At 58.9% G+C, this 24,643-nt stretch overlaps 3 protein-coding genes across 9 annotated transcripts; 2 read left to right on the forward strand and 1 right to left on the reverse strand.

Annotated features, from left to right (window-relative positions):
* The first annotated feature begins 214 nt into the window (after nt 1-214).
* On the forward strand, nt 215-2,665 carry GALR2 (galanin receptor 2). The gene is made up of 2 exons (XM_021680732.1): nt 215-582; nt 1,870-2,665. The coding sequence occupies exons 1-2, from the start codon at nt 215-217 to the stop codon at nt 2,663-2,665; spliced, it is 1,164 nt and encodes a 387-aa protein (XP_021536407.1).
* A 1,500-nt stretch (nt 2,666-4,165) lies between these two features.
* Nucleotides 4,166-7,393, forward strand: ZACN (zinc activated ion channel). The gene is given in 10 exon segments (XM_021680841.1): nt 4,166-4,262; nt 4,347-4,471; nt 4,614-4,658; nt 4,803-4,909; nt 5,135-5,304; nt 6,042-6,166; nt 6,293-6,503; nt 6,599-6,763; nt 7,207-7,353; nt 7,356-7,393. Coding segments are annotated over 10 exon segments (1,230 nt in total).
* A 989-nt stretch (nt 7,394-8,382) lies between these two features.
* Nucleotides 8,383-23,345, reverse strand: EXOC7 (exocyst complex component 7). 7 transcript variants are annotated; one of them, XM_044921758.1, is made up of 21 exons: nt 23,230-23,345; nt 22,967-23,032; nt 21,232-21,416; nt 20,933-21,038; nt 19,871-20,093; nt 18,512-18,679; nt 15,949-16,041; nt 14,962-15,030; nt 13,890-14,035; nt 13,457-13,609; nt 13,131-13,229; nt 12,727-12,789; nt 12,397-12,463; nt 11,661-11,699; nt 10,852-10,917; nt 10,439-10,559; nt 10,099-10,194; nt 9,291-9,354; nt 9,026-9,067; nt 8,783-8,916; nt 8,383-8,544 (listed from the first exon to the last, which is right to left on the reverse strand). In XM_044921758.1, exons 1-21 carry the CDS (start codon nt 23,287-23,289, stop codon nt 8,442-8,444), a joined length of 2,163 nt encoding a protein of 720 aa, XP_044777693.1. In that variant the 5' UTR covers nt 23,290-23,345; the 3' UTR covers nt 8,383-8,441. The 7 variants fall into 7 exon arrangements, with proteins under 7 accessions (XP_044777693.1, XP_044777694.1, XP_021536513.1 ...); XM_044921759.1 differs by lacking the exon at nt 14,962-15,030; XM_021680838.2 differs by lacking the exon at nt 11,661-11,699.
* Between the last annotated feature and the right edge of the window lie 1,298 nt (nt 23,346-24,643).

Genomic DNA, 24,643 nt, shown 5'->3' on the forward strand with positions numbered 1-24,643 from the left:
CTGCCGCGGGGCCCATCCCACCCCTCCGGCTGCTCGCTCCTCCCCCTGACCCCGGCGCACCCCCACCTCCCGCCCCGGCCAGGCGAGACTCGCTCCGCCCGCAGCTCCCGCGACTCGCGCTGGGCGCTGCAGCGGCTGGAGCCGCGGGAGCTGCGCGCTCGCCAGAACCCAGACGGCGGCGGGAGCCGGGGCAGCCTCGGGTTCGGGGGGCGCCATGAATGGCTCGGGTGGCCCCGGGGCCGAGGACGCGAGTGAGGCGGGCGGCAGGGACAGCTGGCAGCCCGAGGCCGTTATCGTGCCCATGCTGTTCGCGCTCATCTTCTTGGTGGGCACCGTGGGCAACGCGCTGGTGCTGGCCGTGCTGCTGCGCGGCGGCCAGGCGGTCAGCACCACCAATTTGTTCATCCTCAACCTGGGCGTGGCCGACCTGTGTTTCATCGTGTGCTGCGTGCCCTTCCAGGCCACCATCTACACCCTGGACGGCTGGGTGTTCGGCTCGCTGCTCTGCAAGGCCGTGCACTTCCTCATCTTCCTCACCATGTACGCCAGCAGCTTCACGCTGGCCGCCGTCTCCCTGGACAGGTGAGGGAGAGCGCCGGCGGCCCGGCGGTCAGGCACCCAGGTGGGGGCTGAAGAAGAGAGCGGGACTCCAGGCTCGAGGAGGGGCGCGCGGAGAGTAGAAAAGGACACTAAGAAGGCAAAGGGACCGGGAGAGAGTGAAAGGCAAGCTGGAGTGGAGAAGGACGGGGGAATAAGAATAGGGGAGAGCGGTGTCCCTCCGTTAGGTGCGTCCTCGCGGCTCCACGCCGCAGACCTCGGCTCTCCGGCGCCGCCGGCGCCTGACAAAGCGCGGCGTTTCCGAGCCCGCTGCGTTTTTGCGTGCTTCCTCTCGCTTGAGCTCAGTGCTTCTGTGAAGCTGGGACGGGAGGGAATACTGTGCCCAATTTACAGATGAGACTGAGTTCAGAAGTGACTTGTTCAGAGTCTCCCCATCCAGTAATCGTGTGCGTGGAGCCAACGGTCTGTCTCCTGGCGTCAAACGTAGGCGCCTCCACCTCGCTAGCCTCGAAGCCACGGTTTGCTCGGCGCAGTCGACTCCGGTCCGGACTGCGGAATTTGGGTCCTAAGCAAGGGCCCACGCCAGAGTTCAAGCGAACACGCCCGAGGGTGCCTAGACCCAACCCCCGCCCCTCACCCCCCACCTCCAGGCCCAGAGAGAGGAGAACGCCGGAGGGTCTCCTCTATCCTCCCCGCTGGAGCTTGGAAGGACACCTGGATGATTCCTGGGGAGGAAATCCGGGTCCGACTCCAGTATCTCCCCTGCCCCCTCTACCCCCACATCCTCCTGACCGTCCCTGGACAGGCAGCGAGATGAGGCCACCTTCCCCATGTACCTCCCAGTTCCACTGAGCCGGGAGTGTTTCGTTTCCGAGAGCGCTGGTGAGACCCATAGAGCGTCGGCTTCTCTAAGGAATTCCCTCGCGGTACCTTCCGGTGTCTCTAGGCTGTCTGCTAGGGCCTCAAGGCGCCTGGGTCCTACCTCTCCGGCACCGTCACTGGTGGGTAATCACAGCCTCCCGGAGCCCCAAAGCCGGTTCAACTTTGGGGTGCCTTCCCCGGGTGGAGTGTGACTGTGGCCATAGTCCGGGGAAGAGCAGATGAGTGGCCTGCACGCGCGCCTTTCCTGCTGCGGTCCCGCCCCACATCTCAAAGCAGCTGAGAATGTCTGGGCTGCTCCCCGCCAGTGCGGTGCCACCGTGTGCTAGGGACCCTCCTCGAGAGAGGGTGAGGGGTTCGAGGTGTAAGGGTCTGGCCCTACCCCCGCGAATCCACCTGTTCACTCGTCTCCCTTCCTGGCCTGACCCACAGGTACCTGGCCATCCGCTACCCGCTGCACTCCCGCGAGCTGCGCACGCCTCGCAACGCGCTGGCTGCCATCGGGCTCATCTGGGGGCTGTCGCTGCTCTTCTCCGGACCCTACCTGAGTTACTACCGCCAGTCGCAGTTGGCCAACCTGACTGTGTGCCACCCGGCGTGGAGCGCGCCTCGTCGCCGCGCCATGGACCTCTGCACCTTTGTCTTCAGCTACCTGCTGCCCATGCTGGTGCTCGGCCTGACCTACGCGCGCACCCTGCGCTACCTCTGGCGCACCGTTGACCCGGTGGCCGCCGGCTCCAGCGCCCGGCGCGCCAAGCGCAAGGTGACGCGCATGATCATCATCGTGGCTGCGCTCTTCTGCCTCTGTTGGATGCCTCACCACGCGCTTATCCTCTGCGTGTGGTTCGGTCGCTTCCCGCTGACGCCCGCCACCTACGCGCTGCGCATCCTCTCGCACCTGGTGTCCTACGCCAACTCCTGTGTCAACCCCATCGTCTACGCGCTGGTCTCTAAGCACTTCCGCAAGGGCTTCCGCAAGATCTGCGCGGGTCTGCTACGCCGTGCCCCACGTAGAGCCTCAGGCCGCGTGTGCATCTCGGCGCCGGGCACCCGCGGCAGCAGCGTGCTGGAGCGCGAGTCCACTGACGTGACGCACGTGAGCGAGGCGGCCGGGACCTCCGCTCCTGTGCTGGCGACACTCGGCAGCCCGGCCTTGAGCCTGGTACCCGGCCCGTCCTGGCGGGACCAAAATGCCCCCAGTGGCATCCCGACAGTTAATGCGACCTGAGGACACTTAGCGAGTATGCTTTTGGTGTTAAAGGATTGGAGTCAGAGGTCGGGGGATCGGGGAGGGAATTTCATGTTAATAAAATACCAAACCTTTTCACGCGCAATCACGCGCTGTGTCTCGGCATATCTCATGGTTAGGAAGTTCCGTGGTCTGAAGCCTCTGGGTGGATGGGTGCAAGGTGCTTTGCTGATCCACAGGGAAAGAGGGTGGCCCACACCGAAGGCAGCCAAGTTAAGGTTCCCCTGGAAATCCCTGAGATGGGGAAGAGCAGGACGACCAAGGTTCCCTGCAGGTGGCCATCCAGAGGCACCGGGTATATATAGATCAGCGAACCAGTAGCCACCTATCCCTGCGACAAAGGCAGGCGGAGCGTTTAAGCCCACTCGATAAGTGGGTCGATGGCCAGGCACAGACACCATGTGTGTTCCTAGTAACGTTCGCGCGCCAGCGAGTGGCGGGTCCCTCCCCGCTCCCAGCTCTCTGGGGCCCCTTCTAAGTGTCTGCAGACCAATCCGTGCCCACCCACTTTCAGCCTTGGGGTTTCCTTCCCTCACTACAGCTGTCTGGGGTCAGGTCTCCATTTCTGCTGGGCTAGGGAAGGTGCCTCACCCCCACCAGTCCTCCTCCAGGGCACCCAGGAGCAGCTCTAAGGCACCGCTGGGCTGGAGCAGGCTGAGAATCCGGTATCGGAGCAGGAATGCCACAGCTCTGCTCATGAGCTAGCCTCTACCCTGCCCCGGGTTTGCCCAACTCCTGGAGTTCTTGACCCTTTCCAGGCTTTTTTTTTTTTTTAGATTTTTTTAATTTATTTATTTGACAGAGAGAGAGACAGCGAGAGCAGGAACACAAGCAGGGGGAGTGGGAGAGGGAGAAGCAGGCTCCCGCTGAGCAGGGAGCCCGATGTGGGACTCGATCCCAGGACCCTGGGATCATGACCTGAGCCGAAGGCAGACGCTTAACGACTGAGCCACCCAGGCGCCCTTTCCAGGCTTTTTACATGGAATCAGTTCAGTGTTTGAGGAGACGCAGGAAAACTCTCAAGGGCTTACGGATCTCACGATGTTGAGTGCAGAGCACTTTGGCAAGGGCTTGAGTACTTAACCGGGCAAGCACCCGCTGCAGAAACACAGGAAGGCCTATGGCATCTGCCCAGATCGGAAGGATGGAGTTGGGGAAAGGTGTGTGTATTGGGGCGGGGGGGGGGGGGAACGTGTGCTTGCCTGGTCCGCTTGGCAGTCTTTGAATGGGGCAACTTCCAGGTGGTGGAAATGGAGCGGGACAGGGAAGCCTAGACAGGTGCAGGGTGGGCGGGGCTGGGTCCTGTGCTTTGTCTTCAGGTGTTTGCAGAACCCTGGGGTGGGATGCCAGCTCCAAGGCCCCAGAGCCCTTGCACAGAGCACCTGCCTCTAACTGCCCAGTCCCCCAGAGAAGCAACTGAAACTGAGGTTGCAGTTTAGGCTCTGCTGCTCCATCCAGCCTTCCATGCAGCCCCTGATGATGGCCCTGCAGCCCCTGCTGCTCCATTTGGCCTTCCTCAGGCTCGGCACCACCGGGCCCTTGGTCCAGGGGCATGGATTTCGCTCGCCAACACTTGGTAGGTGGAGAGTGTAAAGTCATTAGGCTTTAGGATTTGGACCCCAGGGCACCCACCCAAATGACCTTGACCTCCATCCTTCAGCCTGGCCATCCTTCTTGGACTTCAACTGGCCCCAGGAGGTTCAGGAAACCATCCAGATTCCGAACAATGGGAGCGCGCCCCTGCTCGTGGATGTCCAGGTGTTTGTGTCCAATGTATTTAACGTGGTAAGTGTCCTCCAGCCACGGAGGGAATAGGGCCCAGGTGCTGAGCCGGGGATGGGCCAAGATAGCCCCAGCCAGTGGTGGGGGCTCCTGCCTTTTGTCCCGTAGCGCCCACCCCCGGGTGACACACTGCCCCCTTCCTCAGGACATCCTGCGGTACACACTGTCCTCCATGCTGCTGCTTCGGCTGGTGAGAGCCCGGGGGCGGGAAAGGTGGGATGGGAGAAACTTCTCCTCCTCCAGCTCAGAAGTACCGGTCTTCGTGAAACTGCCAAGCCAAGTGGCTTGCATATATATGGGAGCGGTAGGCTTAGTGGCTTCTTTTTGTTGCCAGTCCTGGCTGGACACTCGTCTGGCCTGGAACACAAGTGTCCACCCGCAGCATGCAGTCACACTGCCCTGGGACTCACTCTGGACTCCGGGACTCACTATTCAGGAGGCGTAAGTGAGGCGAGAGTTCTTGGGCCAGGAGGCCCTCCTTAGTGACTGTCCCCCTCCCCGGTGGCCCTGCCAGACCACAGGCACATCCCACTGCCTCGTGTCCCCCTCACCCTTCTGGAACCGGGATGGCAGGAGAGGGCAGCTGGGCTAGGCTGGGGTCTCCCCCACCTCCCCCTTCTGAGAAGCGGCCGAGCCTCCTGCTGTGCGGTCTTCCTCCACCAACAGGCTCTGGGTGGACTGGCAGGACCAGAGCCCGCGGGCCCGAGTGGACCCCGACGGCCACGTCGACCTGTACCTGGCCCTCACCTCGGAGACCAACTGTGACTTTGAGCTCCTCCACTTCCCCAGGGACCAGAGCGACTGCAACCTCAGCTTCTATGCTCTCAGCAACACTGGTGCTGACTGGACAGGAGCTGGGGGGTGGGGGGTGGGGTCGGGGAGGGGGAGCCTCTGGAGCCATGTCAGCGGACATCTGACATGGGGGCAGCCAGCCAGACTGTTCACACCAGTCCAGCCCAGGCTTAGGGGAGCTGAAGAGACCCTAGAGCAGAGCCTGCTTCTCATGTGCACCTCCTAAATATCCCCCACTCCGTGCCGCTCCCCCCCCCCCCCGCCCCCTGCAGCTGCCCTCAACAGCCAGGCAAACTGCAATGTCTGGGCTGCTTTTGTCAAGCCTAGAGGCCAAAGTTGCTGCAGCCACCCAGTAAATATCCCACAGACCCACGGGTGATGTCCAGCTTGCCCCAGAACCCCCACCCTTGCCTCACACCCCTCTCCCCTGGGAAATACTAAAGCTGCTGCCCGCCCTGAGGCTAATATTGCAGGTGTGAGAGGATATCCTGGGTGATGAATCCAGACCACGTCCCCCTCCAAGAAGTGGGGCCAAGTGCATTTAGTTTTACAATGAAAATTCACCTCTGAATCTGAGAAGGCCCTTCCCCTGGCTGGAGAGAACGTGGGGTGTTGCCCAGCCCGTGCACAGAGCGCGTTCGCCTCCCAGTCTGCCCCCAGCCACCATCAGAAGTCTCCATCAGCCCTGGATGCCGGCTTGTCCCTGCCGCATACTCCCGAGAGAGTCAGGGCCAGGGGCACCTCCTTCCTACTTCCCCATTCTCCCCTGCCCCCCTTCCAGTGCTACAGCTGGAGTTCCGGGCCCGCGCGGTGAACGAGATCGTGAGTGTCAAGAGGGAATACGTAGTTCGGGATTTGAAGACCCAAGTCCCACCCCAGCAGCTGGTGCCCTGCTTCCAGGTGACGGTGAGTTGGAACGTGGCTGACAAGGGCTGATGGGGGCGTGAAACTTGTGGTCAGCGGCCATGGTGCCACCTTTCAGCTGCCCAGCCCCCTATACACCCCCCCACAAAGCCCCGACTTTCTTTCCAGTTGCGCCTGCAGAACACAGCGCTGAAGGCCATCATAGCTCTGCTGGTACCTGGGGAGGCGCTGCTGCTGGCTGACATGTGCGGGGGCCTGCTGCCCCTCAGGGCCACCGAACGCATGGCCTACAAGGTGACCCTGCTGCTGGGCTACTTTGTCTTCCACTCTTCCCTGGTGCAGGCCCTGCCCAGCTCCTCCTCCTGCAACCTGCTGCTCAGTAAGTCCTACGCCCCTCACCTGGCCCCGGGGGGCGGGGGGGGGGGTGCTCTGCTCAGACCTGGCCCTGACCTCCCCACCCCCTCCCGCCCCCAGTTTACTACTTCACGGTGCTGCTGCTCTTGCTGTCCGTCAGCACCATGGAGACTGTGCTGCTGGCCGCGCTGCCGGCCTGGGGCAACCTCAGCACCGAGAGCAGCCCCAGCCCAGCCCCGAGAGGGGAGGAGCAGGATCGTGGGGACCCAGGGCCACATCCTGAAGGTGGGCAGGGGCCCCTTCCTGGAGCCGGGGTAGAGGGAGGAATAAGGCCAGGAGCAGGTCCGATAGGGCTGCCCATGTAGGGCTGAGGGTCACCAGGCTGGTTAGGGGCTCCATGCATTCCGTCGGCCGGCTCCACTGCCCCTGGGCTCCACCATGTCTGTCCTTGGAAGACGCAGGTATGGAGCAGAGAGCAAGGGTAGCTTCCCTAAGGGCCCAGGTGACTTCAAACTCCCCGAGATAACACTATGCCCCTGGGAGCCTCTGTATAAGGGTGCTTCTTTGCTCAAGATGGCCTGGAGTGGGCCAGACCCCAACATTCACGGGTTGTAAATCTAAGGGAGGGAGAGATACAGGCTCACAGCCCCCGGGGCTCGCCCCCGCTGCCGCTCTGGGCCAACATGCTGGGTGAGCCCTGAAACACTGCCTGCCTCCTCCCCCACCAGAAGCTCCCGGAGTGAAGGGGTCAAGAAGGAGCTGGGCTGAGGCTGCTGACCACATCTTCTTCCTGGTGTATGTGGTGGGGGTAGTGTGTAGCCAATTCTTCTTCATTGGACTCTGGATGTGGGCAACATGCAAGTCTGACCCAGGCCCTGCAAGGCCATACCCCACGGCGGGCAGCCCAGGCTGTGACAGGGCCGGGCCCGGGGCTGCAGAGGGAGGGCCATGACAGGGTCTCTGCAGAGAGGAGGAGGGAGGACGACTCTCTTCCCTAAGCCCGGAGGATCCTAGGCCACTCTGAGTTCTCCCTTCTGATAGCAGGCAAGCAGAGCATGAAATAAACCCATCACCCTGGTGCCTTGCGCCTGCGCCTCAAGGGTCTGTCTTCGCTGAGCTCAGCTATTCGTTTTTGTCCTAAGTAGGTGGGGCTGCCACTTTGCACCCAACCCCCACTGTGCTCCTGAACTTGTCACCACCACTGTGCACCAGTCATCTGGTCCCCATTTCTGCGACTACTGCTGCTCGGCCTCAGGCCCGGGAGCACCGGGCCCCAGGAGACAGAAGCCTGGGTCAGGCCACACAGGGTGGCCAGAGCTTCTCAGAACTCCTTTTGCAGAGTGCAGCACCCCAGAGGGCGCGGGGAGAGGGCACTCCTGCTCCAGCCATGTAGGGGATGCCTGGGAGGTAGAACACCCCCGATTTTCAGGACCGTGGGTGATGGGGAATACATTTTCCACACTATCCATGAGCGGGTCAATCCTGTTTGCTTTTTCTCCATGCCCTCTGGCTGTACTGTGGCCTGCCCCTCTGGGCCCTGCCCACGTTTCTGGGCTAGAGGGGGCTTTCTCCACCCCCAGCTCTGAACCGGGCCGGAGGTGGGCTGTTTACCCTCCCGCTCTTGTACACACGAGGGAGCTGAGGGCACAAGCCCTTTGTCTTTCCTCTCTGTCCTTTCCTGTCTGGAACCCATTACGTGGCCCAAGCAGGCTCAGGCTCATGAGACCTAAGGTGGGAAGGAACCCCGGTATTCTGGCAGAGTGCTGGTCTGGGGGAGCTCCAGGAAGAAATGCAGACCAGGACTCAAGGGCTCGGGGACAGGGCTCTGGGCTGGAGAAGAGGTGGAAAAAGGTCCCTGTCCCAAAGGATGTCAAACTCACCAGGCCCAGAGGCAAGTTAACACTGATTTATCTGTCCAATAATATGGCTGATCTGGCAGAACCAGGCAGGGACAGCAGCAGGCTCAGGCAGACGTGTCAAAGAGGCGATCGATCATGTCGCCCACCTGTTCCACGCGGTACTTGATGTACTTCTCCGGGTTCTTGGTGAAGGGCACGCTGCCATACCTGACCAGGTGCTGAGGTCAGGGGCAGGCTGGCGGCCCCCCCAGCTCCACCTCAGCCTAAGACACTCCTGACAGGGTGCCCCTGAGTCATGTCCCGGTCCAGCCCCACAGCAGAGCCCAGGGCACAGGTCTGCCACCCACACGTACACGACCCTCTGGGTTTTCTTGAAGAACAGAGCAGAGACCCAGCAGGGGAAGTGGGGGGCACAGGGCTGGGGAGGTGGAGACAGAGTGCTCACCTGTGCAGAAAGGCCCCGTAGGTCTCCCTGACAATGTTCTTCTGAGCTTGGCGAATCTTGTCTCTCTGTTCCATGTCAGGAATAGCCCAGGCCTTCTGGATCTTGCACAATTCTTCAAGGCCATCATTGAAACCCTGGCCGCCAAAAAAGGTGGAAAAAGAAGTGACCGAAAGACAAAGACTCTGGGCCCATGTCCCTGTAACAGCAGCAAGGAGCAGTGGAGGGGAGGGGACCCCAACTCACCTTGAACCGCTCCTTGATCATCTGCCGCTCCTTGTCCCTGAGCTGGGGGTGGTGGGAGAGGGCCGAGAAAGTGTTCCTCAGAGCAGAACTGCCCGGCCACTGGCTCCTTCCCCAAACACCTGAGCCCAGCCCTTTCTCCTGCTGCCCTGTGGCCACAGGCATCCTTCGCTCATCCCAGTGGGATGCTAGTCCATTTTCCCCCAGAAATGTGACAAAAAGTATCACATCTGCTAGACACCCTTCCCAGACCAGGCCTTCTGCCCACCTTGACTCCTGGTTGGAATACAGGTAGATTCTTCTCAGCGATGTAGTCAGTCACCTTTAACCAGCTGCCAGGTGGGGAGAGAGGCAGAAGGTAGAGGAGGGACTGCTTCCCAGGGGCTGGTTTGTTTTGTTTTTTAAATCTCTTGATCTACTAGGGGAGGGGGAGGTCGGCAATGGATTTGGGTCACAACTAAGCAGAGCACAGCTGAGACTTTTCCTTGGGAAAATAAAATGTTCAAGCTGCTGGCTTTTAAAATTAAGAACAGGAAACAGAATTCAATAAATTGAACAAATACTAGCAGCTACACTTCACATCGATCTCCTGGAGAGTAAATACCAAGAAGCAGATGAGAAAGAAAGGAGGGAGCAGAGGACAGACAAAGCAAGGAGGAGGGAGACCACTCCCAGGAGATACACACAAAGGGAGACACACAAACCAAGGAGAAACGAGGATGAGGAGCAGTGGGAGCACGGCAGAGCGAGGTTCAGCAAGTTCAAGTGCTCTTGCAACCTTGCTCTTCGCTTGGCCTCACGTCCCCACACCTCTGTCAGGCAGCCTTCCCATTCTTCTTCGCCCGCACCCTAGGCACCGCACCCTCTGGAAATGCTGGCCAGAGCAGCCCCCAGGGAGCAGGTGGTGCTAGGGGTGGGTGGTCCCTCTCCACCCTGTGGGTGTGGTTAAACAGCAAGTGGAGGGCCAGGTCCACAGGGGAGCACTTCCCCATTACTGACCCCACTCTGCAGCTCGGACAGGAAGAGTGAGTGAAGGATACAGCCTGGGGGTGAGGGGAGGGCGTGGCGGGGCCCACCTGCGCTGGTAGGTCTGGATCTGCTGCTCAATGTGCTCCCGGTAGGAGCGCTCAGCAGTCTTCTGGGTCACGGCCACCAGCTGGATCAGCTCAGACCTGGAGGGGGGGGGGTAGGGAGGGAGCAGAGGATCAAACTGGCTCTTGGGGCCCAAAGGTTGCTGGTCTCCGCAGCAGCACCCGTGGGGCCTGCCCTAAACTGCCCCAGGTCCTGGGACTCCAAGGGGTAAAGCGTTGCTCTCCCCGCCTGGCCAGGCAGAGGGCACGGGCAGCCCCGGAAGGGTGGGCGGGCGGACTGGGGCAGGTGGGAGCCGCGCGCACGCAGACACCTGCAGCCACTCACTTTTCCAAGGCCTTGAGGATGTAGTTGTAGTTGTTGTGCAGGAAGATGGCGCTCAGAGCCGGGTCCTCATACACCTTGGACTTGCTCAGGAGGTTCAGCTGCAGGTTGCCCAGGACCTTACCTGCACAGGGAGGGTGTGGCTACATGCACGGGCAGTCTGACCAAAACGACCCAGTCAATGGCCCTCGAACCAACTCCAACCCTTGTCCTTGTCCCTCCTAACTTCAGACTCCACAAGCCTCAGGAGCCCTCTGCCCAGCCCCGCTCAGCCCCTAAACCGGAAGTTAGGTTACAATTCCAAAGGTCATGGAGGGGGCTCAGGACTGGACCAAGACTAGCAGGAGGGCACAAAGGGAGGAAGGGAAAAGGCAGGGGAGGTGGGCGCCGGGGGCTGCCAGCTAGACAGCACTCACAGATATACGTGCTCAGCAGGCGCTTGCTGAACTCGGAGCTGTAGCTGGTGGCAGAAGAGCTGGTCTCTGGGAGGAGAGAAGGCCTGTTACTGCAGCCGTGGCAGCAGCCAGGACCCTCTGTGGCCTCCCCTCAGCCCCGGGAGCAGCTCTGGAAACCCTGGGAGGGGCCCCTGAGCCCTCCTCAGGCGGACTGGATGCAGAGGCGCTCAGGGCAGGGGGTGGAGGCTGCTGGGCTGCTGGGCTCCTTGCCTGCTGCAGGGAGCACTCCCTCAGCCTCTTCCCGGAACCCAGGGCAAGCCCCTCTATGGTGATGGGTGGCAAGGTTAATGAGCTGGCCTGTGATCAGCAGGAAGGCTGGCGGGACAGGAGTGGGACACCCCCTGCCCCCCCAGCCCCGACTCATGCTGGGTGCTGTCTATGAGGCCCACTTATCCCATTTGTGAACAGCAGGGTCTTAGAGTAGGCTCCCCATGGCCTCTCCCCCTTCTCCCCTACTTCCCACAACCTCCTCTACCGGGCTCCCCTGAACAAGCAGGCGGCCAGGCGGCGGCGGTGGATGGGGAAGGAGGGGGCAGGCAGGTGCTGGGCTAGCCTGGAGGGTGCACTCAGGGTGCCACCTGGATAAGCTCAGGGACAGAAAGTGGCCCTGCAGGGAGCTGAGAGAGTTGGGAGCACCCCAAAGACCCATGTCCCCCCTGACCGCGACTCCCCAGTAGGTCCTGAGTCTGTCCAGATGCCTCCGTCCCCAAGGAACCTCACCCATGGGGTTTCAGAGGGGTAGGATGGGGCTGCAGAGCCCTGCTGCTTACCTCGGGGGTCTAAAGGAATATTGTATGTGTCCCCAAGAACTACGGAGTGAAAGGCAGTGCACTCAGAGGGAAAGGGGGAGAGACAAAGAAGGGAGAAAGACGCAAAGTGCAAACACAGGTTAGAAACCGTGTCCCCCGAGTCAAGCAGACCCCTCCCCGCGACAGCCAGAACACAGATGGCAGGACACACCCTGGCTGGACCCCTGAAGGTGAGGGAGCATGCAGCCAAGTGGGGATCTGGAGAACTGCAGGCCAGAGGCTGCTCCTCGCTCCCTCGCCCCCAAACTGGGGAGGGGAGGGCCCAGGGGCCCCAACAAGTTGGGTTGGGTCTCGGTGCTCAGAAATGCCAACCTCCTTCCACGCCAACCTCCCCAGCTCCAGTGCCAGGGCAGCGGTCAGCGGGGAGACACCAGGCTGGCCCTGAGACGCCAGCCCACGGGACGGTCAGCTGTGTGAGACTAATCGGGAGGACGGGCGGACACAAGAGCAGGTGGAGAAATGCGGAAGGAGGGGCGAGGCAGGCAGGGCGTCTTCGAACCAGGGAGTGCCACTCTCCAGAGCGAGGATGGTAGAAGGAGCGAGAAGGGAGGGAGGTCGGGTCAGGAAAGGCACAGTCAAACCCCACTCCACAGGGCAGGAGGGGATCTCTCCCAGAGGTGGCCAGTTGCCCCATGTCTCCAGACAAGTGGGAGGAGTGGGGGATGGGTAGGGGGCCCCACTGGCAGGTGCCGAGTACCTTGGGAGGCCAGCATGGCCCCTGCCGTCTCCTGGAAGTCCAGGAGCTGCTGGAGGAAGAGGATGGCCTGTGTGGGGAAAAAACAGGTCCAGGAAGAAGGTCAAGGGCAGGACCTCAAGGTCACATCTCCTCCCAAACGCACCCCCTTGGACCATTCCAGGCGGGTGCAGGGCCAGGGGTCTGCCCCGTGAAAAGGGTGGTTGTAAGCTTCCTGCCCTACTGGAGACACTAAGTACTTTGCCACCCATCCTGCCACCAGCATGCCGGCTCTGGGCCAGGCCAGGCCCTCTTCCCCGCCCCCCCCCCCAGGCGACCTTGGGCAGCACCTACATTGCTTGTGAGCTCATGCACGGTGCCATCCTTGGGCATGTTGTATTCCTTGTCCGGATCATTCTGTGGAAAGAACAGCCCAGTTTCCTGAACCTGCTCCCAAGGCCTTGGGCCCCACCCCGGGCCCCAGGTGGTCTGCTCTTGGTGCCACCTCCTGGCAGACAGGGGTCAGGGCACCTCTCAGGCACGCAGGCCAGTGAGACAGGACAGGAAAAATGGGGCAGGAGCGTCACCCCTTAGGGGCTCAGGAGCTCCCTGGGAAAGAAAGGGAGGCAAGTGGGTACTGACAGGAGACTAGCAGCCCCTCTTGGCGGCCTGCCCTCTGCAGGAGCTCCCCAGGCAGGTGCCTGGTGGTCCTGCCCACAGCTCCTAGGGCCGCAGGTGGCCCCGGAGAGGGAAAGCACCTTGATGTTGTCGGCAAAGTCCTCCAGGGCCTTGGCTCCAACGGTCTCCATGGAGGTGATGAGGCCAGGCAGCTTGTTCTTGGTGCTGGCAGCCGTCCCCTGAGGAAGCACACAGCTGCAGAGCGGACCCCACTCCCTACCAGCCGCTCCCCTGCCCCTCACTGCCTCCCCTCCTGTTCTGTCACCCCGGGAGGGAGTCCTCTCACCCAGGGCCCTGCAGAAACTGCTTCCATCCAGCTTCGGAGCAGACGTGTGAAGGCAGAGAAGCCAGGCCAGGCAGCACGGTACCCCCCTCCATGTCCCCAAGGGCCTTCCCGCCCACATACCTGGAGCACCTGGTCAAACTCAGGCTTGGTCTGCTTCAGGTGTCGCAGAATGGGGAAGACGGTGAGCACGGCAGAGAAGTCGTGCCTGGTGATGGCCTTCCGGGCAGCAGACACGATGTTCTCCCCTTCGAGCATCAGCCCGTCCAGCGCGTCCTGAGAGAGCAGAGCAAGGACGCGGCTCACAGAGGGGGCAGAGCGGTGAGACCTGCCTCCCAGGGACGGTCAGGGCCGCTGGAGGGGCTGGGGGAAGCCAGCATGCCCCAGCAGGGGACGGCACCCCCCACTCCCCCCGCACACACATGGTGGAGATAGTGGGTGGCTACAGTTGAAGGCTACAGGCCAAGAGGTCTGGCCCAAACTCCAGCTTCTGCAGCTGCAGCTTTTGCGGGGGCATCTGGTTGGGGCCCAGGAGCAGGGTGGGGCGGGGCAGGACCTGGATCAGGGAGTCAAAGGTCTTTTTCTGATGGTGCTCAGGGATGACGTCCATCAGCAGCTGGTACTCGCTCTGGGCCAGCCTGACGAAGGCACTGACGCAGTGAATGTAGGCGTCGGTCTCCACGTCCAGCGTGTCGTCTCTCCCTGGGGGGACAGCGGTGCCCCTGAGCTGCTGGTCTGGGGACAGCCGCTCTCCCTGCTGGGGGGGCATGGGTCTCCCCAGCTCCTGGCCTGTAGCCCAGGCGGACTGTTCTGGCAGAAAGCTGAGAGCATTCCAGCAGGCCTGACTGCTTCGAAGAGAAAAAACAGGGCTGAATCCAGCCTTTGTCCTGGCTTCATTTTCAGCTCTGCCAGACAGTGTTTATGTCCCAGAGCATCAGGTACTAGAGGTGGTGGGGAGTGGATGAAGGGATGAAGAGGGAAGAGCCCTAAATCGGCTTCCTGGCTATGGTGTACCTGTCCCCAGGACTGAGGATTCTGAATTGTACTAGAAAGAGGGCAGCCACGGGTGGGTGCCCACCTCAAAGAGGCAGGCACCGTGGTCACCCATCTGAGAAAATGCCAGGCCACTGAAGGCAGTTCTCAGCCCCGCCAGACGTGGAATGTCTAAGAAGGCAGTGGGCTGTGGCTAGGAGGCTAGCTGGCATGGGGTCAAACTTTGAGAAGGGGCGATGAGTCCCAGAAAGGGAGGGCTTCTGCTGGTCAGCTGCCCCAGGAGACCCGGGTCCCACTAGCGGAGGCTGGGGCAGGGAGTGCCCATAGGCAACCTGGTCCCACATGCAAAGGAACGGGCTCCGAGTCAGAGCTTCGGAGCTGTTGTTGGAGTCAGATGTCAGGGCTCCCTGCCCTCCAGGGAGCCACCTTCCAAGTAGCGGCAGCTTCTCCCCTTGGCCCAGGCCCCGAGAGCCAGGCATACACTCCCATCTGGAGAGAGGCAAGGAGACCTAGTGCCCAAAAGAGAGACTTGAGAGAGAGAGGCAAACAGGCCTGGCTCATCCTCAGAGCAGAGCCCTCCGGGGACGGCGGCCAAGGCAGCGGTGGCTGCCCTCGGGCTGGGCTGCAGTACTCACCAGCCAGCGGCCCGTGCTTGTCGTTCAGGGCCTCGGACAGGTGCTTAACTCGGAAATCATGCTCGTGACCTAGCGAGACGTCGGCCATACAGACACAAGCAGCGTTTATCCAGGGGCTGGGCGGGCTGCCCCTCGGGGACAGGGAAGAAGCCCTCGATCTCCAGGAGGGGATGTGAGATGGGGGGTGGGCAGGGGAAGGGGCACCGGAGAGGGCTCTGAGCCCCTCCTCTGCCACGGACCACCTTGGGAACAGCCATTTCAAGCCTGACTTGCAGTGCCCCAGACCGTCCTTGAGAGCTGGTTCTCTGAGCCCGAGGCCAAGAGAAAGCCTGTGGGACGACCAAGGAAGGCTCTGGAGAGCTTCTGGCAGCTGCGGAGGGTCTGATGCTCGGCCCCAGGGGCTTTACCCACCTCACCATGTTTGGGGAGACTCGCAGTTAAGAGAAATGTCACTGCTGAATGAACGAGACAGCCTCCTTTGGTTCCCCAGGGTTATTCTTTGAAAGGAAGGTCAGGTCCACCAGGGCAGGGCTGTCCTTCCTCTGACAGGAGGCAAGGAGGGACATGGCCTACAGGCTGCCCATCCCCCTCGTGGCACACACTCCCCTTTCTAAAGCTGGGGGAGGTGGGGGTGGCCCGGAGGCCTAGGCCAGCTTGGTCCTGCCACTGCTGGTCTGAGCGTGAAAGGGCTGCCCATAACAAAGAACTTTCTCTGAATTCAAATAGGAGACAAGGACAGAGACAGGGAGGGAGTAGGAAGCCTCAGGGAGGGCAGAGCTGCCGTCAGCCAGACAGGACCAGGCCGAGGCCACGGCACCTGCCCTGCGCCAGCTGGAGTGAGCGGCACCAGGCACCGGCTGTCCCCACCCCTGCCCCCTCCCAGGGACTCTCCCGTGGCCCTCCTGGGGGCTTGGAGGCTCTGCCCTGCCACGAGAGTGCACACATGGTGGCGGAGGAGGGAAGAGGAGAAGAACACAGGGTGATTACCTTCCAGAGGAATGAGGTTAGAGCCCCCCTTTTTCCCATCTAGACCATGCTGGGAATATTGTTTCAGAAGGTTCTGAGCCTTACGGATCGTGCCTGTCACCAGAACCACACAGAGAGGAGACAAGAAGACCTAGGAAATGAGTGAGAGAAAACAGCAGCAGGCCTCCACCTGCCCCCCTCCCCGAGCCCCATACCCAGCCCCCCAACAGTGAGCATGCCCACATGCCATCTCTCCAGCAGGCCCCTTCCAGGACCCCCCGGAGGCGCTACAGATGGGCAGGAAGGAACAGGCACGGGGCATGCCCCACACAGAACTCCCGATTCTGCTCCTGACCCTCATGGTTCTGGATTTGAGTTCTCTTTAGGAAATGCAGTGGGTGAAGGAGATGAGATGGGCAAAGAGCCATCAGGAGAAGCCAAAAATAAAAAACACTACTGAGTGGCATTTAAGTCGGAATAGACCAGGCTCAGGATGGAGGAGCCGGCGACGAAGCTCTCACACCCAGAGGGCACAGCCAGGTTGGCGGAGTCTGGGGACCCAAGGCCGAGAGGCCCATGGCCCGGCCCGAAACACTAGGAGGCCGAGCTCCCGGGCATGCTCAGTGCTGGGACGTGGACACACGGAGGTCGACGGAAAGCAGAGCCCGGGAGTTGGTGATATAGGACTGAGCTTCCTGGGAGAGCGGTGCCCAAGACAGAAGGCTTGGAGACCCTGAGGCAGCCTGGCCCCATGCACCAAAGTCACCTGAACCCCCAAAGCAATCGGAGAAAACTCAGAAGCTTGGTTGGGGGTTAACCGAAGCAGGATGGTAGATGGTGGCGGGGTCGGGGGGGGGGGGGGGGGCGGCATGCTCGCGGCATGGAGGAAAAAAACAACAGTTAGTATCAAAAGTGAAATCAACAAAAACAAAACCGCAGTGCCTACAGCCTCCAGGGTCAGCCACCTCTGTGGGAATGAGACACCTCAGGGCAGAAAATGCGGGAAATAAAATAGCATTTAAAACAGACGAGGCCAGCTGCCTTGTTAATAAGATGCACTAGGAGCGGGAAAGAGGCCCCCACACGTAACTCTGGTCCATCTTCTCTGGAGACTCCTGCGTCCCCTACCCCCAGCCGTGTCTCTGAACACAGTGAGGCTGCCTGGGTTCTGGCAGCCCCCCCCCTCCAAAAAGCTGGGGGAGAAGGGACAAGGTCTGGAGTGGCTCCTTTCTTTCTGTTTGGACCACGTGACAATCAGCTACTAATGACCAAGTTCATGGCCCCGGCTCAGCATCTGTCTCCCTGTGTTCTCCCCATTCAGTGAGCGGTCCTGCTAATGAGCAAATCAGATTCCTGCCCCACAGCAAACCCGCAGCAGATGGGCCCGCACACGGGCCTTGAGGAGCCTCGCTGGCACGCTGGCGTGGACGGAGACCGAGGACACCGATCGGGCAGCCGCCAAGCCCATCACGTGCCCAGTGACCACAGAGATGCCGAGATTGGTATTAAATTACTGACCGACTGAGGCCTCCCTGCTCCTCTCCTCCAAGCCAGGAGCGGATGTCCCAGGGGCCTGGCTCCCTAGTTTTCCACATCAGTCCCGACCCCCTGGCTGCTGACAATCTTGAAACTCTGCAGCAACCACAGGGATCCTCGCAGCCTGAGTCTTCCTCCAGGGCCCACAAGCCAAGGACAGACTAGGCCCACTGTGAGCCCCACCACGGCCAGCCAACACTCTGGGGGCGGTGCAGACCAGGTCTGCCCACCCCGCCGTTGGCCTGTCAGAGAAGAGATGGAGAAGAGAGCCCAGACAAGCCAAGGCAGGCAGCCTCACAGCCTCACTGAGGGAGACAGCCCCTGCCCAACACACAGAGGCACAGGGACGGACCGACCGAGTGCCGGCAGCTGCGGCCCAGCAGGCTGGCTCAGCACAGTCTCTGTTAGGAGCAGGTTTTTAGATGACGGCCAGGAGATCTGCACTGGACGGGAGAAGGCAGTACACCTCCTGCTGGGGCCACCAGTCCTCTGCTCGCTTGGGCCCCTGAGGGCAGCTTCTACGCTGCCCTTTCTCCAAACCCCAATTAAAGGCCTGAGCAAGAGCAGGTGCTCTCTGAGGGGCAAGGGCAAGAAACACTCTACACACAGCCTGCTGTCACGAGGGGCGGGTCCCACAGGCCACACCGGGCATGTCCCTGCAGCCACAGCTCGGCAGTGTGGGCTAAGGTGGAAGCAGCCCCTGGCTCTTGAGCTTTCTCTCCCAGGTGCTGCTCCCGGCGGCCCCTTGCCCTGCAACATCCTAGCCTCTCCTTCAGCTGAGGACAGCATCTCTCGGCAGCTCGAGACAGCGGCTTACCAGGGTGCGGCTGACACACAAGGACATTTCACCCGGAGCATGGAGCTTCAATAGATGGGGACTTGCTAGGTGGGGAGACACCTGCTTTCTGTCCTCTGTACCCACAGTCAGGGGCCACTGGGAGGATAAGCTCTGAAGGGGCCGACGCTGCTAACCCCAGGGCGGCCAAAGGCCATGCAGGTCCCACACAGCCTTCTGGGTGGGGCTTAATGGGCATGAGTGGGGGCTCACCTGGCCTCTTGATGGGCTTCTTGGTGGGCGTGTCTTTCCTCTTGTTGGGGATAGCAGGGGAGTAGGGAACCCCAGAGGAGGAACTGCTCTTCCGGAAATGTTCCTTCAGGCCCTTGATGGAGCGGTCTAGCTGGCTGGAGCGAATCTGATAGTAGACATTCATGAAATCTGAGGAGAGAGGGGGTGGTGGCAGCTGGGTCCCTGCCTCTTTCCCCTCTAGATGCAGCGGGCCGAGCAGTGGTAGAGCCTATTTCAGTTTGCTAACTCATTCCTAGCATCTGCTATGGCTCCCAGCCACCCACATAGCCTGGTCCCAAATTAACCCATCTTAAAAGGGAAAATATCCCCCAATAAAACTGCTAATTAAGTTTTGAAGGTAAAATTCTTTTAGATAAAAAATATAAAATTAGGAAGCACCTGGGTGGCTCAGTCGCTTGAGCGTCCAACTCTTGGTTTCAGCTCAGGTCATGATCTCATGGGTTGTGAGATCAAGCCCCGCGTCGGGTTCCACACTCAGCAGGGAATCTACTTAAGACTCTCCCTCTGCCCCTCCCCACCGTGCGCACACCCTCTCTCTCTCAAATAGATAAATAACATCTTTTTAGAAATAAATAAATAAATAAAATTAACATTGAGATTCACCTTGGTGAGGGGTCAAAGGATGTGAGCAATTTATAGGAGGCAAAGAGACAACAAATGTCAGTGAATGAAAACACACTGTATCTTTAGCCATTCGTGATATGCAAATTTTTTTTAAAAGGACCATGACAGCCCTGGCTAAGATAAATAAAATTAATGAAGAAAAAAGAGCCATGGGACCGTTGATGGCTCTTTGGACTGGCCCCACCTACCTGGAGATGAGCTTCCAATGGCAGAAAGGTACAAATCTGTTTGGACACTTCTACCTGATAGCTGCATCTCTGAGAAAACACCCAAAGAACTCCCTATATAAGGAAAGCAATCCACACAAGTATGCTCCCTGCAGCACTTTCTATCAATACTGGAAAACTGGAGAATCCAAAAATGAAATGGGCAAGGAAACACTACACTTCAGCAGTTCCCAACCAAGGTGTTGCAAGGAGCCCCAGTGTAAAAAATGGGCCGAAGCACAGGGGTCTGGAGGCTGTCCACTGGCCTCTCTTTTCTCCCTAAAAATCTCCTGCTGAGCCCAAGGCCCCCCTAAAGTGCAGCTTAGGAGCTGTGGACATGTTCGCACAGTCACATAAGCTATAGATTTATTGCTTGTATATCATTTCCTATTAATCTTCTTTTTATGAAAAAAAAAATCCAGGTGGATTAAAGAAATAAAGCGGGGAGAAGACCCCACTCCGTGTGGCCCTGCCACCTGGGTCCTCTCACCTTGGTTGCGGCCATATTCCACCAGCCAGCGGGAGATACGGATCACGTCCTGGAGCACTCCCTCGGGCAGGTGCTCCAGCGGCACCTCCTCCTGGACCTCCAGCTCATCCTCACCGCTGATCAGATCCAGGATGAGCACAGGGGACACGACCTTGCTGTGCCTGGTCATCAGGCTGCGGAACTCGGACTCCAGCGACTCCTTTCCGCGCTCGAACAGCAGCTTCTACGGGGACAACGGGAGGAAGGAAGGGAGAGGGTTCGGCTGCTTCAGCATCCAGCTGGCCCCTCCTCTGCCTTCACTTCCTTTAACCCGGAGAAGAAACACCAGGAAGCCCTCTCTGCTTATGTCTTTGCCTCATGTTCCCTCAAATTGTATGTTCACAGGTGAAACAGTTTTACAAGACACAGGTGCTTCACAAATATTGGCCGATGATTTTCCCAATGGGCCATTACCCTGTCTTCTTGTTAGAAAAGGGTTTGCAAGAGAAAAAAAATAGATAAATGGAACTACGTCAAATGAAAAACTTTTGTCCTACAAATGACACCATCAAAACAGTGAAAGGACAACCCACAGGATGAAAGAGAACATTCGCAAATTATATACCCAATAAGAAACAGATAGCCAGAACATACAAGAGAACAGAAAACATCCGTCCACACACAAAAGTATACATGAGGGTTCATAGCAACATTATTTGTAACTGCCAAAAAGTGAGGCATCCATCAAGTGGTGAATGTGGTCCATCCACACAATTCAACGTTCCTCAGCCATACCACGAATGAAGAACTGACACACACCACCATGTGCCCAAACCTTCAAAACATTACATGAAGTAAAAGAAGGCAGACACAAAAGGTCACATATTATATGATTCCATTCATATGAGAAGCCCGGAATAGACAAATCTGGAGAAACAGAGTATAGACAAGTGACTAGCAGAAGCTGCGTGGTTGGGGAGAGGAGCAGAGGGGAGTGGCTGTCAACGGTCCAGTGTCCCTCATGAGACCAGGGCAGGGACTGGTGTCTCCCAAACCTCCCACAGTAGCCCACTGGCCCCTCACCACTTTGTTGAGCTCTGGGCTGTCTGGGCTATTGTCCTGGAAGTACTCCACAGCCTTCTGAATCTTGGCCATGCTCCCCAGGTACTCCTCCAGCCTGCCTGTGGGGCTGTGAAGGAAAAGAGCTGCATCAGCCTGGGCAGATGGAAGAAGAAGAGGAAGGACCAAGGGAATGATATTTGGAAGAGAAGAGAATTAATACAGGGGACTCCAGGCTCAAATATATTCAAACCCTCTCTTCTAAAGCTTAGCGTTGCTGGCCCAAGAGGTATTAGCAATGTGAGCCTCTGGCCCTAGCTCACCCCTCCCTGATGATTTTCTCAGTGTCACTGGCCACATGGTAGTAGCTGATGACATGGTCCAGGCAGGAGAGAGTCTTCTCAACATTCTCCTGCAGTCGCTGCAGGTTCTCTGTCTGCTTGTGCACAGGGATGATGGAGTTCTCCAGCTTCATAAGGCGGCTCTCAAAGGATGACAGGATAGACACCTGTGGGGGACAGCCCAGTCTCAGGACTGAGTCTTGTCCCAGGACTGCTTCTACCCACCCACCAGGTCTTTGGCATTTGCTGCCTTTCCTCTGGTTTTCTTTCTTTTATAAAAAAAGATTTTATTTATTTTGACAGAGAGAGAAAGAGAGCATAAGCAGGGGGAGTGTGAGAGGGAGTAGCAGGCTCCCTGCTGAGCAGGGAGCCCAACGCAGGACTCGATCCCAGGACCCTGGGATCATGACCTGAGCCGAAGGCAGATGCTTCACTGACTGAGCCACCCAGGCGCCCCTCCTCTGATTTTCTAGATAATAGAGGGAAGGGATAGGGTGTACGTGTTCACCACCGTATCCCCAGCACCTACCATGTGCAGAGCACACAGGAGGTGGTCCAAATAAACTGGATGAAGTTTGCCTTACAGGAGGCAACCCATGCATTAAATGAACTCCTTCTAAGATAATCACCCCAGGAGGGACTCCCTTCCACCCTCTGAAGCCAAATCTCAATTTCACTTCTCTCTGAAGCTTTCCTAGACTGAAGAGGAAGTAGTTTCATACAGAGTAGCCTCAAATGCATTGCTAGTACTTCAAAACCTCTCTCTCTAAGGGTGAATCTCTATTTAATAATTTAATAAGGATGAGGACTTTATGATTGTGTTCCTAAACACATACCCAAAATTTGTATCTACTGAATATGAGCTTTTCCAGTCTCCTCTAGAAATAAGGAAGGAAACTCCTATTTGCTGAGCACCTGTTGTAGACCAACTACTATGCAAGATGCATTCCCATGCATTGTCTCCTACGACCTTCACAGCCACGCTGGGAGGTTGGCATTGCCTCTTTTAGTAGATGAGTTGACTGAAGCTCAGTGTTACCTGTCAGAAGCTACATAGAAATAAGTGGAGGGGGTGCCTGGGTGGCTCAGTTGGTTGGGCATCTGCCTTTGGGTCAGGCCATGATCCTGGAGTCCCTGGATCGAGTCCCGAATCAGGCTCCCTGCTCAGCAGGGAGCTTGCTTCTCCCTCTGCCCTTCACCCCGCTCTCTCTGACTCTCTTTCTCTCAAATAAATAAAGAAAAGCTTAAAAAAAAAAAAAAAAAGAAGAAGTGGAGGGGAGAGAACCAGATCCCAGCTCTGCTTTCAAAGCTCCTTCTACCCCTAAAGCTCTCTGAGGTGAAGGCTGAGTTTTCTCTGCCCTCAGTAATCTCAAAATCTCAGGCCACCCTTGCCCTCTGATCATCACCTGAATTGAGGATGACACACGACCACTACCCAGCTCACATAAATCAGTCTCGCTAAATGTTTGCAGAAGGAGAGAACGAAGAATGGAGACCTTGGAGAGAAAGCTGAAAGTCTGCGCCAGCAGGGGCTGCGGCATCGTATGTGAAGGAGCAGAAAACGGGGGAGCTAGATAAGAGACACCCCACACTGCTGCTGGAGAAACCCACACATTACCACCATCATGGCCCAGGCTCGAACCCCAGGCTTTTTGTAAAAAGGGCTCTCCTCCAGTCTGGAGGCCTGTCTGCCTCTCCCACCTGAGGGGTTACTCACCATGTTTTTGGTGAGCTGGTCGCTCTTCTCCAGGCTGTCTCGGATGAAGGACAGCGTCTCCTCCTCCTGGGGGAAGCGGAGCGGACGGAGCATATCACAAGAAGCTGGAGGCTAACTAACACCGCGTCCCAGCCCCACGGCCTCGCCCCCAACCCTATCTCCTCGCAGGGAGTGCTCCCTCCCAGCCCTGCCTCCTCCCTGAGGAGATGCCCCGGCCCGGATCTCGGCCCCTTCCCTCTCCTGCTCCCCATCCCCAGCCTCACCTGCTTCAACTTGTCCTCGATCTCCCGCCGCCGGGCGGACGCCTCCTGCGGAGGAATCATCGCCTCGGCCCAGCGGCTCCCACTGCCCGGTGCCTAGACTCTGCGTGCCCCCTCGGCTCCCGTCTCTGCCACACCCACTTCCGCCCTTGGCCCCGCCCCCACGGCGCGCTCGTGGTGCCATATTGGGAATGGCAAGCGGAACTGAGTAACAGGCCTGGGAAGGTGGCCATCTTGGGTGTGGCAAGTGCGGGGTTCTCTGACTTGCCAGAAAAGGTTCACAAGCAGCGTTGTATCGCTCCGCTGACCAGACGGCTGGAGTTCTCTTGCGGTCTTCGTGTGAAGGCCGACCCTTTTGACAGAGGCCGCTGGGGAAGGCCACAAGTTTGTTTCCCTAGTTCGCATTTTATGTCCAGGCACGGATGTCGCCTTCCCCGCAGACCACAGCACAGAGCGTGTCACACAGTAGGCCCGGAACGTGTGGCCATTTGATGAGCCAGGGGCTTGTGTAGTCGCTCCTTCTTTCGGCCCTGCATTACGCAAAAGTATGCAGCGGACCTTGTATGCAAACCCCGAACGGGGGTGGGGGTGGGCGTGGGGGTGGGCTGGGGACAGAATGCTCGCCCACGGCCCCGGTGGCATCCGTAACCATAAATCTGGCTTGTGTGGAGCCCAGTCAAATTCCCAGGGCTGGCGGAGTCCTCGGAGCATCCATTCCGGGGGAGCGGGGGGCTTGCTTGGAGCGTGCTGTCCAAGCCTCACCCTAGAGCGTCTGTTTTGGAGAGAGCTCTGCGGTTTTATCTGTTGGGGGTGAGAACTTGTCTGCTGGTGAAGTGTCTTCTGCTGGGAGCTCACCTCGTCTGGAAAAGGTGCAAGGGGAAGGCTGAAAGATGTCAAACCTGTTTGAGGGATTGGGCCCATCCCCTTAACTATTTCTCATAGAGGCTTTGGGGCAATCAGAAAGGCTTGGAGGGCGGTCAGGGCCCCTTCTCCAGAGTTCCAAAACATTCTAACTCCTCTGCCCAGAGCCTCCAGCAGGGATACTCCTGCATCAAGGTTCCTGCGGGGCTGGGTGTTCAGCTTTCACCACAAGACTCAGCTCCTGCAAAACCTAATGTCACTCCTTCCTCCATCCCTTCCCTGCCAACCCTGCCTCTGGCCCTAGTCCTTGGGGAGGTAAATAGCTGTGTGGCTTTGCTCAGTTCTGTGGATCCAGCATCCAGGCAGAAAGGGATAGACAACAAGGCATGTGCTGGTGGGTGAGAATATTTTGGGATACCAAGTCCTAGTGTTCCAAAGCACCCCCCCCCCCGCAGGACCCACCACATCCAAGAGGAGGAAGAAATGGGACCTGGAGCTTGGAGAGAGATTGGGGAGCTCTTCTGATGGGGCATGAGGACAATTTCAGATCTGGTGG

This window comes from Neomonachus schauinslandi, chromosome 15 (assembly GCF_002201575.2).
Source record: "Neomonachus schauinslandi chromosome 15, ASM220157v2, whole genome shotgun sequence".
Lineage (NCBI taxonomy): Eukaryota > Metazoa > Chordata > Mammalia > Carnivora > Phocidae > Neomonachus > Neomonachus schauinslandi.